The sequence below is a fragment of the Mus caroli genome, unplaced genomic scaffold, assembly GCF_978045245.1.
Source record: "Mus caroli unplaced genomic scaffold, Mus_caroli_1 scaffold_3, whole genome shotgun sequence".
NCBI lineage: Eukaryota > Metazoa > Chordata > Mammalia > Rodentia > Muridae > Mus > Mus caroli.
The window spans coordinates 78,023,944-78,036,278 of NW_028227258.1; the positions used below are offsets into that span (position 1 = coordinate 78,023,944).

The 12,335-nt window shown below is 45.7% G+C and overlaps 1 protein-coding gene and 1 long non-coding RNA gene across 3 annotated transcripts in view; one reads left to right on the top strand and one right to left on the bottom strand.

Moving 5' to 3' along the window:
* Positions 1-695: 695 nt before the first annotated feature.
* Positions 696-11,869, bottom strand: LOC110291715 (uncharacterized). Its single transcript, XR_002377599.1, has 4 exons — positions 11,378-11,869; positions 10,177-10,413; positions 2,532-2,618; positions 696-804 (listed from the first exon to the last, which is right to left on the bottom strand). It is a non-coding gene; the product is annotated as an uncharacterized LOC110291715 (long non-coding RNA).
* Positions 11,870-12,140: 271 nt separating this feature from the next.
* Positions 12,141-12,335, top strand: part of Tmem131l (transmembrane 131 like) — a 142,224-nt gene continuing 142,029 nt past the window's right edge. For both annotated transcript variants that reach the window (XM_021157333.2, XM_085835807.1), the window contains exon 1: positions 12,141-12,310. In XM_021157333.2, the coding sequence (XP_021012992.1) occupies positions 12,187-12,310 (124 nt within the window). In that variant the 5' untranslated portion in view covers positions 12,141-12,186. The remainder of the gene's footprint in view (positions 12,311-12,335) is intronic.

The following is a 12,335-nucleotide window of genomic DNA, read 5'->3' on the forward strand; positions in this document are numbered from 1 at the left end:
GATTTGAGACTTGTAGAGTTATTTAGATCTTGTGGATGAATAAGAAAGTAAGGGTTGCGGCTTAATAGTGATGTGTTTGTGTGTCTAGTTGATAAGGGGTCAATTGTACTGGCTGGTTTTCTGTGTCAACTTGACACAGCTGGAGTTATCACAGAGAAAGGAGCTTCAGCTGGGGAACTGCCTCCATGAGATCCAGCTGTAAGGCATTTTCTCAACTAGTGATCAAGGGGGAAAGGCCCATTGTAGGTGGTACCATCCTTGGGCTGGTAGTCTTGGGTTCTATAAGAAAGCAATCTGATCAAGCCAGGGGAAGCAAGCCAGTAAGTAACATCCCTCCATGACCTCTGCATCAGCTCCTGCTCCCTGACCTGCTTGAGTTTCAGTCCTGACTTCCTTTAGTGATCAACAGCAATGTGGAAATGATGTTGGTGCAGGAATAGAAACCTTGACTAAGACAGGGGGTAACCTGGAAACTGGAGCTAGGTACCAGGCTCTTAGTTAACTTGAGTTCAACCTTAGGTCAGGTTCTCCAAGATGGAGTCTGAAACCAAAATATCTGGCCTCTCAGTCAAAGAACACCATGGCTAGCTTTGCAGTCTGGCGTAGAGTGACACTCTAATGTTAGTCACCTTTTCATGCTGTGACAAAGTGCCTGAGAAAATGACTTAAAGGAAGACATAGTTATTTTGGTGGAGGATTTTGGAGGTTTAGACCCATTGGCCCTGAGCTCTTGTTTGTCATGAGGCAGCGTGTGATGAAGAGATTGCATGCGTCGCAGAGCAGAGCTGATGGTCGCATGGCATCCTGGAAAGCAGAAAAACAAAATGAGGGACAGAGGACAGCCATTGTCCCCAATGGCCTAGTCCTTTCAACTAGGTCCATCTCCCAAGTTTCCACCACAGTCTTATCAAATTATGAACCCATCAATGAACTAATCTGTACATGAGGTCAGAGCCATCATGATCCAATTATTTCCCCAGAGTCCCTAGACAGTGGTTCACTGGGGACCAAGCCTTGAACATATGCGCCTATGTGTGTGTGTGTGTGTGTGTGTGTGTGTATTTGTATGGTATGGTATGGTATGGTATGGTATGGTTATACCATAACACCTTCTTTAAGAGTAAGCATTATAAAGGATTTTTTTTTCAGCAAAGTGCTTCTACATATCTTACTCTATCAAACCCTACCTACCTATTCCCCTTACTTGAAGATAACACATGGGCATTTTTTGTTTTGAGGGGTGGCCAGACAGATACAGTTTTAACATATGAGCATCGTGGTTCCAGAGACCTGACTCTATTACATCAATTCCCCTGGACAACTAGGACCATTCTAGCCATTTCCCGTCCAGAACCTGCCCCTTGTGAGCTGCCAACTCTTTAGAAGAGCAGAGGAAGCCAATCACTCTCCTCCTTTATCTAAGTCTCCCTCACCCTGCTCACTCTCTTCCTGATGACCCCACTCCCCAGCCTTCCAGTTTATTTCCCTCAAGCGTGCAAGATTTATCCCTTTGCAAAAGAGAAAAAAAAAGATATGGTATGAGTGTGTGTGTGTGTGTGTGAGAGAGAGAGAGTGAGTGCGTGTGCACCTGTGTGGAAGTCAGAGGACAGTTTGCTGAGATCAGATCTTGCACTATGTGGAGTCCTAGGATTTGAACTCTGCCCTCATGCTTGGCAGCGAGTGTCTTTACCCTGAGGTATCTCACTGTGCCTCCTGCACAGGAGAATCCTTAGACCACCTGATAGGGAGAGGAGCGCAAAGCCGCTTAGGCTTCTGCAAGGTTTTGAGTAGTAGTTTGTGTTTACACAAACACCCTCACCCACGATGATCCATCCTGTCAGCCACCCTCCCAGATGGAGCCCCAGCTCCTTTCTCCCTTCACAAACCCCACTTTCTGCCCACAGTCAGACCTCCTCCTCCTTCACATTTTTCCAGTCGGAAGTTCCTTTCATTAGCACTTCCTCCTACCTCTTCCTGTTTACAGGATTAAAATGTATACTCATGTGCAATATATATTTGCCATTGAATACTTTCTCCCCGAGGCTGTCAAGCTGTTCTTTGTTTTTTCTGCTTAGGGGCTTTACGTGGCATCTTTCCAGTTAAAGCTCTTATAAATAACATTGGCATAAATATCTCACAAAATATATTTAAATTGTTTACTCTAAACTTTTAAAACTACCACTATGTCAAGGGCATGGCCATTTTTAGGGCTCTTATCCCTTATTCCGGTTTTCTTCGAGGAAGGGGATTGTTCCAAAATGTCTTTGGTACTGTAGGAGTGGAGTTCTTCAAATCCTTCCAAATACTAAATTTTACAATAATTCATATATTTTTCTGGTGCTATGAACTATATAAAGCGACATTGCAGGGCTGGAGCTATAGACAGTTGGCATGAATTAGGCCTTGGGGTCCAATCCCCAGCATCAAAATTCCATACAAGACAGTAAAGTGCTACCACAGCTGTCCTGATGTGCCCTTCTAAGTCAGGCACTAGGGGTAGGAAAGATGGGTCAGTTGGTTGGAGTGCTTACCATGCCATCCTGATGACCTGAGTTTCAGGTCTAGAACCCACAGAAGAAGCTGGACTAGGGTGGTGCACATCTGTGAACCCAGCACTCCTGTGATGGAGACAGGAGATTCACCTGGCCAATGCAGCACAGAGACAGAGACCTCACAAGAGGCTTTGCCTCAAAATAATAATAATAGTAACTAATAATAATAATGAATTAATAATAATAATAGGGAAAACTGACCCCCCCAAAACCTGTCCAGTGTCTCCACATGTGCACCTGCCAACACAGACAGTCTCTCTCTCTCTTTCTGTGTCTCAGTGTGTGTCTCTCTGTCTCTGTCTCTCTCTCTCTTTCACACACACACACACACACATGTAAATCTTTAAAAAGAATTCAGAATTCAGGACTCTGATAATCTTTAATATATAGTAAAAAGTTCAGGATAAGTGGGGTAAGTCATTCTATCATATTTATTGTGAACTTGGGGTTGCGGGAATTGGTCCTTTAAATTGCTATTTGGTAATATTGTTACTGCTGTAATCTGCTTACATATTTCCTCATCTACTGATAATTGCCAAAGTTTCTTGGCTATTTATCCAGCCCTCAGGTTTCAACCCCAGCACACCACTTCCAGCTTAAAGTGCTCACCCAGAATGAGGGCCCTAGGGAAGGAGCAGGGGGCATGCAGCCAGCGAGAATGGAAACCAAAGTTCCCTGAGCCCTAGACAGTGCTCTTTCTCACGTCCTGTATTTCCCACTGCTTTCTGGAAATGCAAATGTCTCAGGAATGCAGCTGTGTGGTGCCTTCCCTCCCAGCCCTCCCTCAGCAGCCCAGCAGCCATGGGCTGAGGTTCCCACTCCAGCTGTTTGTGATTCTGCTCCTTGGCTCAGACCCATGGTCTCAAGGACTCTCTTAAGAGCTGGGCTCCAGTCTGTGATGCTTCCTACTGTCCCCTCCGCGCTACTGTTGGCGGTGGAGTTGCCTCAGGTTATGTCTCTGCGTGTCTTGTTTGGCTACAGTGTTCTTCCCAGGCTGAAAGGCTGCTTCTCCCCACATCAGCAGTGGCCAGCCACGCTGTGAGGATTAGCTTTCTGTACAGGTGAAGGGCCTCACTAATCATGATCAGCAGCTTCTATTCTGACGGAAGCATGGAGGGTTGTATCTCAAAGGGTGTGGAGCCAGATGTCATATTCTGCCCTCAGTAACTGAGTGGGCAATCCTATCACATCAATAAGGGTGTACCTTTATTTCCTACACACACACACACACACAGGTGCACTAGCACAGAGAAAGTGAGGGACAGAGACAGACACAGACAGACAAAGACAGAGAGAGACAAAGACAGTAGGCCAGTAATGCAGGTGATGAAAGAGAATGGGAGGAGAGGGAAAGGGAGAGAGGGAAAGAAAGAGAGAGAGAGGGAGAGAGGGAGAGGGAGGGAGAGGGAGAGGGAGAGGGAGAGGGAGAGGGAGAGGGAGAGGGAGAGAGAGAGAGAGAGAGAGAGAGAGAGAGAGAGAACACATGCACTGAATGTAGCCAGTTTTAGCAAAATGCTCCGGCATATTAGTAGAGTCAGGGGCTAGGTTGCCTGGGTTTGAGTCCTGGCTCAGAGGGACGTTCTCGTGATCTGCTCAGGTGAGCATTTGGTCCTTTCTTTGGCAGGGCCTTTTGTTGTTGTATTGTTTTATATAGGTATATCCTACATGCCCAACCTGTTTTTTACATTTGTTTGTTTGTTTATATAGAGATGGGGAGCTGCCCTGATGCCTAGATTGGGCTCAAACCTCTGGGCTGAAATGCTCTTCCCATAGCCTGCTGTAGCTGGAACTACAGGCATGTGCCACTGTGCCTGGCTCTTCTTGTTCATGTTAGCTCTGAAAAGAGACACTGATCATAGGAAGATGGGCAGATGAACCCTTACCTAAGGGGCTCCTTTCTCAGTCAGTGAGCAGTTCTGTGTGGCCTTCGGAGGCAGAGTAAGAGAGCTTTATCCTGGTGAAGGTGACTCTGACTTAAACCTATGTCAGATGGAAGAACTGAGGCAGGGTGTCTGTGAAGGCCATAGTTTCTGCCGGCCTGGCATTGAAGTTGACATGGTGACACCAGTTTATGAGTCACCTCTCCTCTCCTGCAGTGTCCGTCCAGATGCTCAGGCTTCGTCTTATTCAGGGTTTCCTGCCCCTCCTCCTGGTTTTTATGTGTATATGTGTGTGTGTGTGTGTGTGTATGTGTGTGTAAACTTTGCCAAGTGATGCTAGATGGGCTAGCCAGGTATATGTGGGGAAAACAGACCCCCTTTATCATTCGTCCTTCAAAATATGTGGCTTACAGAGTGCTGAAGCAGCAGGTTGTTATTTGAACTTTATGTGCCAAGCCTAACATGACTGTAATTTGAAGGCACGCCAATCCAGGAAGCTGTGAAGTTGCTCTACATGGTAAATTCTGAAGCGGTAAAAATTGATGAATTTTAAAAGCTCGGGTTTCTGCTTTGCAAGCTCTCAGGTTAGGGCAGAAAAACCACTCAAAGCTAGAAGTGGAAAGGCCTGAGAGGATGTATCATTTTATGACTGTTTTAAAAAGGCCATGGGGATGAAGTGTCTTATAGGCTGTAAAGCGTATTGCAGAGAGGTTATTCAGATGGGTAAGTCCAGTAACTGGTCACTTAGCTCTGGAGGCTGGCATAGAGTGAGTCTGGGGAGCCCCTTCATCAGCTGAGTTATAGGACTTCACTCATACAGTGCAACACGGACCTCAGTTAAATGGAAAGAAGAGCCCCCACCCCACCCCATCTCTGTTGCTCAGTATAATGCTACTTCTGGAATCATGGGACATTCAATAGCCAGAAAGGGTCTCTTTGGTTTTGACATTTTGTTAAAAGTGTTCCACGTTTCTGGTCCCCTTGTGTTGCTTAGTATTTCCAATTACATGCTTTTTGTTGTCGTTGTTCTTAGATGTGAACCCAGAGCAGGGGAAAATGTCAAGGTGAGAATGCTCAACCACTAAGTTCTACACTCAGCCCCATCAGGTTACATATATTCAAATGATCACTGTTATAGCTGTGGTCAGCATGCATTCAATACCTGTTCTCTTGAGGATGTTAAGTATTGTCCCAATGCCCTAAAGTATAGCTTAAGAACTTGTTTTGAATTCTAGTTTTGCTCTCACTGTCTAATGACTGAGCAATTACACCTTATTTCTCTGTGTGCTATGAGCCAAATGTTACCGTCCCCTCCAGTTCACTCGTGGTAGTATTAGGAGGTGGCACCTTTGACAAGTGGTCGGGTCATGAGGGTTGTTATGATATGAAGATGAAATGTCCCTACAGGCTCCTGTGTTGGTTCTTGCTGGTGCTGCGGTTTTGAGAGATGACAGACTTTTAGGAGGTAGAGCCTAGCCTCAGGTGTTTCCTGTTAGACATCCTGTCACAGAGGTGAGAAAAGTCACTAGCACAAAGGTGGAACCCTCACAAATGGGATTTGTGCCTTGTCAAAAGACCTCAGAGAACTTCTTGCCACTCGTGATGAGAAGACTTACCGAATAGATAGAGTTAGGAGTTGGGCCTTCACCAGACACTGGATCTATGTTAACCTCAGACTCCTCCTTCTAAAATGGTGGGGAACCAGTCTGTGTCATTTTCAAGCCACCCAGTCTAGAGTATTTTGATAGAGAAGTCTTAATGGACTGAGACACTATGTCTCTATTTCCCCACGTGTGAAACATAGGGGCAGTAGCACCTGTATCCTCTCATGTTATTGGAGGGATGGGCTGACTTACATGCAAAGTATTTAGGGCAGGGCTTTGCACATCATGAATGCCACATGAGCATTTCTAACATCAGTTCTCACAGCAGCAGCTGAGTTGCCGGAGTTTAAGACAGTGGTTCTCAACCTGCGGGTTACGGCTTCTTTGGGGGTCACAGATCAGATATCCTGCATATCGGGTATTTACATTACAACTTATAACAGCAGCAGAAATTACAGTGATGAAGTAGCAATGAAATAACTTTATGGGTGGGGGGGGTCACCAGCATGAGGAACTGTTTTAAAGGGCTGCAGCATTAGGAAGGTTGAGAACAATTGCTTTAAGATGTAAATGGTGCCAGAGTTGGAACAGTAGGTAGCATTTCTGCTTCCCAGGGTAGGGCTGGGTATTACATTGTTGTTTACGTAATGGTTTCCCCAAAGACCATCTTACCAAGTCATTGCCTCAATTTTCTTGCTGCTCTTGGACAGTTTATCTTCCAACAATGAGGGAGAAAAATAAGAAAGGATGCAGTATGGGGATCTATACATTTTGATTCCCCAAGCAGACAATTTCAACCACAAAGTGAAACTCATTACATCAATGTATTTTCTACCTTAGAGGTTTATACAGATAACTGTCTTGGTAGGCCATACGCCAGCACGCACAAAGGTCCATAGAAGGACAAGGTCTGTATGCTTAGATGCTGGAGACTGAAAGAAATACATGACAGATTATCACTGTAATGGCATGTGGATAGGCCATTTTTATAGTTAGTTGCTGCTCATTCCATAAGCTTTACAACTATAGCTGGGTCTTCGTAGGGTTTTTAAAATTTTACTACAAATATCTTATATCAAGTGGAATTAAAACTTGATATAAAGAAAGGTTTCTTTTTCCTCCCCCTCCCCCTTCTCCTTTTTGTTTTTCGAGACAGGGTTTCTCTGTAAGTCCTGGCTGTCCTGGAACTCACTCTGTAGACCAGGTTGGCCTTGAACTCAGAAATCTGCCTGCCTCTGCCTCCCAAGTGCTGGGATTAAAGGCGTGTACCACCAATGCCCTGCTAAAAAAAAGGTTTCTAATTTAAATTCTTGTCAAGAGACAGGATGGTGAGATGAGGTAGTGTTTCAACAAGTGCTAATTGTTTCACCTCCTAGCCTTAGTTTCTAAATAAAATAAGGGTTGCACTAGTTCCATCAGGTTCTTATGAAGTATATATATTCATGTAGGTACCATGAGTTTCCAATGGCAGATTAGAAAGAGGAACTTCTCTTTCAGGACATAGTTCCTGGCCATGTGGTTTGGCCTTTAGTCAGTGAGTCTGTAGAATGAGATGCTTCAGGCATCCTTGAACTAAGGCTTAGCATGGTTAACTCCAGCCCCTCTGCCTTGGACACTCCATGTACAGCAAACATAACAGCACTACGTAAGTGATGGATTTCGAGAGTCCAGGGTGATGATGAGGACACAGGGATTTCAGCAGAGAAAACAGAGAGTGAGGGCTGTTGAGATGGCTCCTCAGGTAAAGGCACTTGCTTCCAAGGCCGATAGCCTGTATTGTTCCCCAGCCTTCCATGTGATGCAACAAGAACTGGCTTCTGGGTCTCTGTGAGTTTGAGGCCAGGCTTGCCCAAAGAGCCAAGTCCAGGACAGTTAGGCATAAAATAAGAGTAAAAAATATAATAAAAGAAATTTAAAAGAAGAAAATGCAAAGGCTCAAAGATGGTTTTAGTACTGTTGGGCTTGAAGAACATGAAGACCATTGAGCTGAAGGGCACTGGCTACTGGAAAGGCCAGGCTAAGTAGGCAGAAGGTGGGCACTGATAGTTCTCCTATAGTTCTTATGGGATTACTCTAATATAAGTTTTACTCTAATATAAGTTCAGTTTCTGCTATAGAAAACTACTGGAGAGCTTCATGCACAACTGGGGCTCTATTTTTAAGTGGCCATTCTGGATCTGGTACAGTTGTGATGTAAGGATCATGGGAGCAGGGAGGCCAGTACAAGGACACACAGGCACCTGCGTGAGAGGCTGGGAGCAGGCACGGCAGTAACAGGGATGGTGGAAAGGCAAGCCATGGGAAATAGTCTGGAAGTGGACACATTATGATTTTTTTTTGATAAATTTAAAGGGTATAAAGGAAAGAAGAATCAAATATGACCCCTGGCCTTTGGCTTGAGGGACTAGGTAGATGGTGGTACCATAACTTGAACTTTTAAGATTCGGAAGTATTATGTCTGGATAGATGAAATTAAGAATTTGAGACATGTCATGGTTGAGATGCTTATAATACAGTGAGCTGTTAATGACAAGTAGGCAGTTACATTAAGAGTGGAGCTTCCAGATGTGTTAAAAATTTGAGACTCACATTCTTAAAGATAGTAACACGGGGCTACGAGTCCTTTCAGAGAGGGTATGAAGGGTATAGAGGACTACATCCCAAGACTCTTGCTGTAAAGGCTGGGCATGGGAGGAAGAGGGTGCCAAGAAAATGCTGAATGTCTTAGCTTGTTCTACACTGCTATCAAAGAATAATACGGAGTGGATAATTTTATAAAGAAAGCAATGTATTCCTAACAATTCACAACCTGGGAAACCTAACATACCTAGTTTGTGCCTGCAGGGAGGGCCTTCTTTCAGGGCAGAGAATTCTTGATAATTGCACACACTGGAGGCTTCGGGAGGTAAGATAGGGTGAGGTTATAGCAAGTGGCTAATGAGGTAGCTCAGCAGGTAAGGGCCATTACCTCTAACCATGACCCACACTTCGAGTCCTGGGACCCACATGGTAGAAAGAAAGAATGACTTTATGGGTTATCCTTTAACTTCCACACATACAATTGCACCGATATACTCAATAAATGTAAAAATAATTCTAAAAAAGTGGTGTAGCAAAAAAAAAAAAAAAGAGTGCCTTTGAATCAAGGAATCAGTTTACATACCAGGAATATAGGTTCCGACCCTATTTGTGGAAGTTTCCTTCTAGCCAGAGCTGAAGCTTAGATACCAGTGGCTTAGTGAAACTCTTGGTCTTGTTTCATTGGGGTGAGGCCTAAGACTGATAGATGGGCCAGCAGAAGGTTGCTCCATGTATAGGAATTATTCCAAGGTTTGAATGATAAATGAAATGTTAGTCAACAGCTAATTCACACATTTGCCTATTAGTATCAAATTTAACACTTTATAGGTATGCCACACCTCCACAATGGGAATAAATTGTAGTGTGATTTCTAGCATTTCTTGAGTACCTAATGGCAGATGTTCAGCATGCCTTATCTCACCTCATCTCCACAGTACTTCCTGTGACTTAGCATGGCTAGTCTTCTCTAGATTAGGGTTGCTGGGTTTACCATTTGAGTCAAATTTATATAGGATGTGTCGAGATATAATTTGTGTATAGACTCGCTTTTCATCTGTACTCTAAAAAGTTAAAAAACATTGTTAACATCATGGATGTTTTAAAATAAGAACTGATATTGTCATTGTGGTTTTGTGGTGCTGAGGATCAAAGCCAGGGTCTTGTGAATGGGGCAAGGGTGGCGCTACTGAGCTGCATCCCCAGCCTTCTTTTCCTTTTCAATGTTGAGGCAGAGTCTCATAAAGTTGCCTAGGTGGTCTTTGCATGGCCTCTGCTGCCCCCAGGAAGGCCTGGAGAGTTCTCTATTCTCCTGCCTCAGCACTGCTAACCAGAGTTCATAGGCCTGGGCCACTAGGCAGAGTTGAGGGTGAGCTTTTTGTTACTGTGTTTTACTTTTTGTTTTTAGTTTATGACATAGATTTAACAACAACAGAAGCTAAATAAAAAGAGTAAAGATTTTCCTCAATTTCTCAGCTCTAACAGTCTGTGGCTCTGTCATTAACAGGGATAGCAGGAACACAGCACAAATACATAGGTGCTGTCTTTGGAGAACAATTTTACCTCGAAAAATGGGAGCTGCTTATTGGGCCATACCGTCCTGTTGCTCGTGAGTCAGCACAAAACATCCCTCCAGAGAAGGCCAAGTGGGTCAGATTTATCTAAGAAGACAGCTGTGTGGTCCTGGATCCTTCTCCAGCCTCGTGGCACTGCAGATACACGCTTCTGGCTTCGTGAACAGCAGTCAGTTACTCACTTGTAAAGAACCCAACGTGGAAGTAGCAGTCTGCCCTGGAAAACCTTTGGTAGGAGAATAAATGAGAGCAGACTCAAATACGGCCTACGGTAATATTCCTCAGTCTTTTAAGTAGTTCTCTTTGAGAGTGTGATACTTTTTTAGTGTGAGAGATTATTAGTAAAAAGGTAAAATAATGTAAAACTCGGTGGAGTTTTGCATCATGACTTTTAAATTATACCTGTCAATATTTGTTTGTTTTCTTAGTATGGGTTTAAAATTAATTAACATTAAAATTAACATTTAATATTTACATAATAAATAGTAACGGAAAACAGAAACACCTAGTGTGGGCTATTCATGTGTTGGTTTTGTGGCACTGTGACCTGAATCAAGAGCTTTGCATGTGATAGCCGGGCCATACCATCGGCCCAGTACATAGTCTTGTGATTTTTCTGAGACCCTTGAATGCAGTGAGGGAATTTCAGTATCCGAGGGGCAAATAGAAACCCAGAGAAGTGAAATGAAGAGGAAAAAAAGGGTCCAATGGGATAGGACAGGACATCCTTGCCAAGGATGCACCCAAGCAATCTAGCGCGGGGGGGGGGGGGGAGTAAGAAATAATTGGAGCTGCTCAAGTTGGACAAAGCAAAATGCCATTTCCATGTGGACATTTGCTTTTATCAAGTGTTAAGTATGGCAGAGAAATGAGGTGGTTTGACTTCATTTAGAGTTACATCCAGACAAAGAGATTAGGTTCACAGTATGGTATTATGAAGAGAGCACCCAACGTTCATATTGTCCTTGTCCAACATCTGACCTGCTATGAGACTACATTTTCCCCCATAGTCTAGACTGGAAGGCTCCAGAAGCAATTAAACAGCAGATCAATGTAAGCAGACAGGTGTACACTATCACTTCCTGAGGCTCAGTCTCTGAGTTTCATACGAGCTACGTTTGCTGCACACAGCAAATCAACTTAAAAAAAAAAAAACAGAGGCAGAAAATACATTTCCAAGTATGACTTACACTACTTATTAATGTTGTTAACGGGCAGGCGATCCGTGCCCTCCACTTTAACTACGTTAGCAAGTGGCTGGCTCACTTTTGCTGTCTGATTCTGCAGGTCCATCTGCAGGGCTCTTGAAGGTCTAACCTAAGCTCTCCCACCTGTCAGGATTTGGACCGTCTCCACAGAGGGCGCTGAGCGCATTACCGCCACGCGGCGCTGAGGTCAGCCTCTCGGGTGTTGGGAGAGCTTTTTATTCTAAATTACAGACCTCGCAGCCACCGGATATCCTCGCTGCATAACTGGCAGTAGCTGTGCGGCTGCACTCGCGTTTCCTGACAACCACAGCAATATTTCCACTAATATCCTGTTCAAGGCCAAGCGCTGGGCTACGATTCATTCCCAGGACCCCTCCCCCCGGGGGTTAGTGCCCCCACCGTGGCCCGGGTGTCATCGACAAAGACAACCTCATGAAAGTTCACGACAACACCCTCTCCCCGTGGGCCGCGAGCCCCAGCCCCCAGAGTCAAGCTTCTGGGGGCCCTCGGGCACGTGCTGCGCGCTGTGAGCGTTCGCATTGTCCTCGTCCCTCCGCTCCCCGCCGCGTTCCATCCCCTTCTATCTGCGGAGCACACGCGCTCGGGAGCAAGCGGCGCGCCCGCGCTGAGCAGCAGTCCAACAGCTGCGGGGGCGGGCCCAACAGCGGGGGGCGGGCCCGGAGGCGGGGCGGGGCCAGGGCGCGGGGGCGGGCCCGGGGCGCGGCCTGGCGGCCGCGGCGCCACCAAGCAAGAGAACGAGATCGCTGCGAGCGAGCGCGGCGAGCACCAGCATGGCGGGGCTCCGGCGCCCGCAGTCCGGCGCCTACCGCCGCACGGCCGCTGCCGTGAACCTTCTGCTGGGCGTCTTCCAGGTCCTGCTGTCCTGCTGCCGTCCGGGAGGGGCTCAGGGACAAGGTCAGCCCGTCGTCGGGGCTGGCTG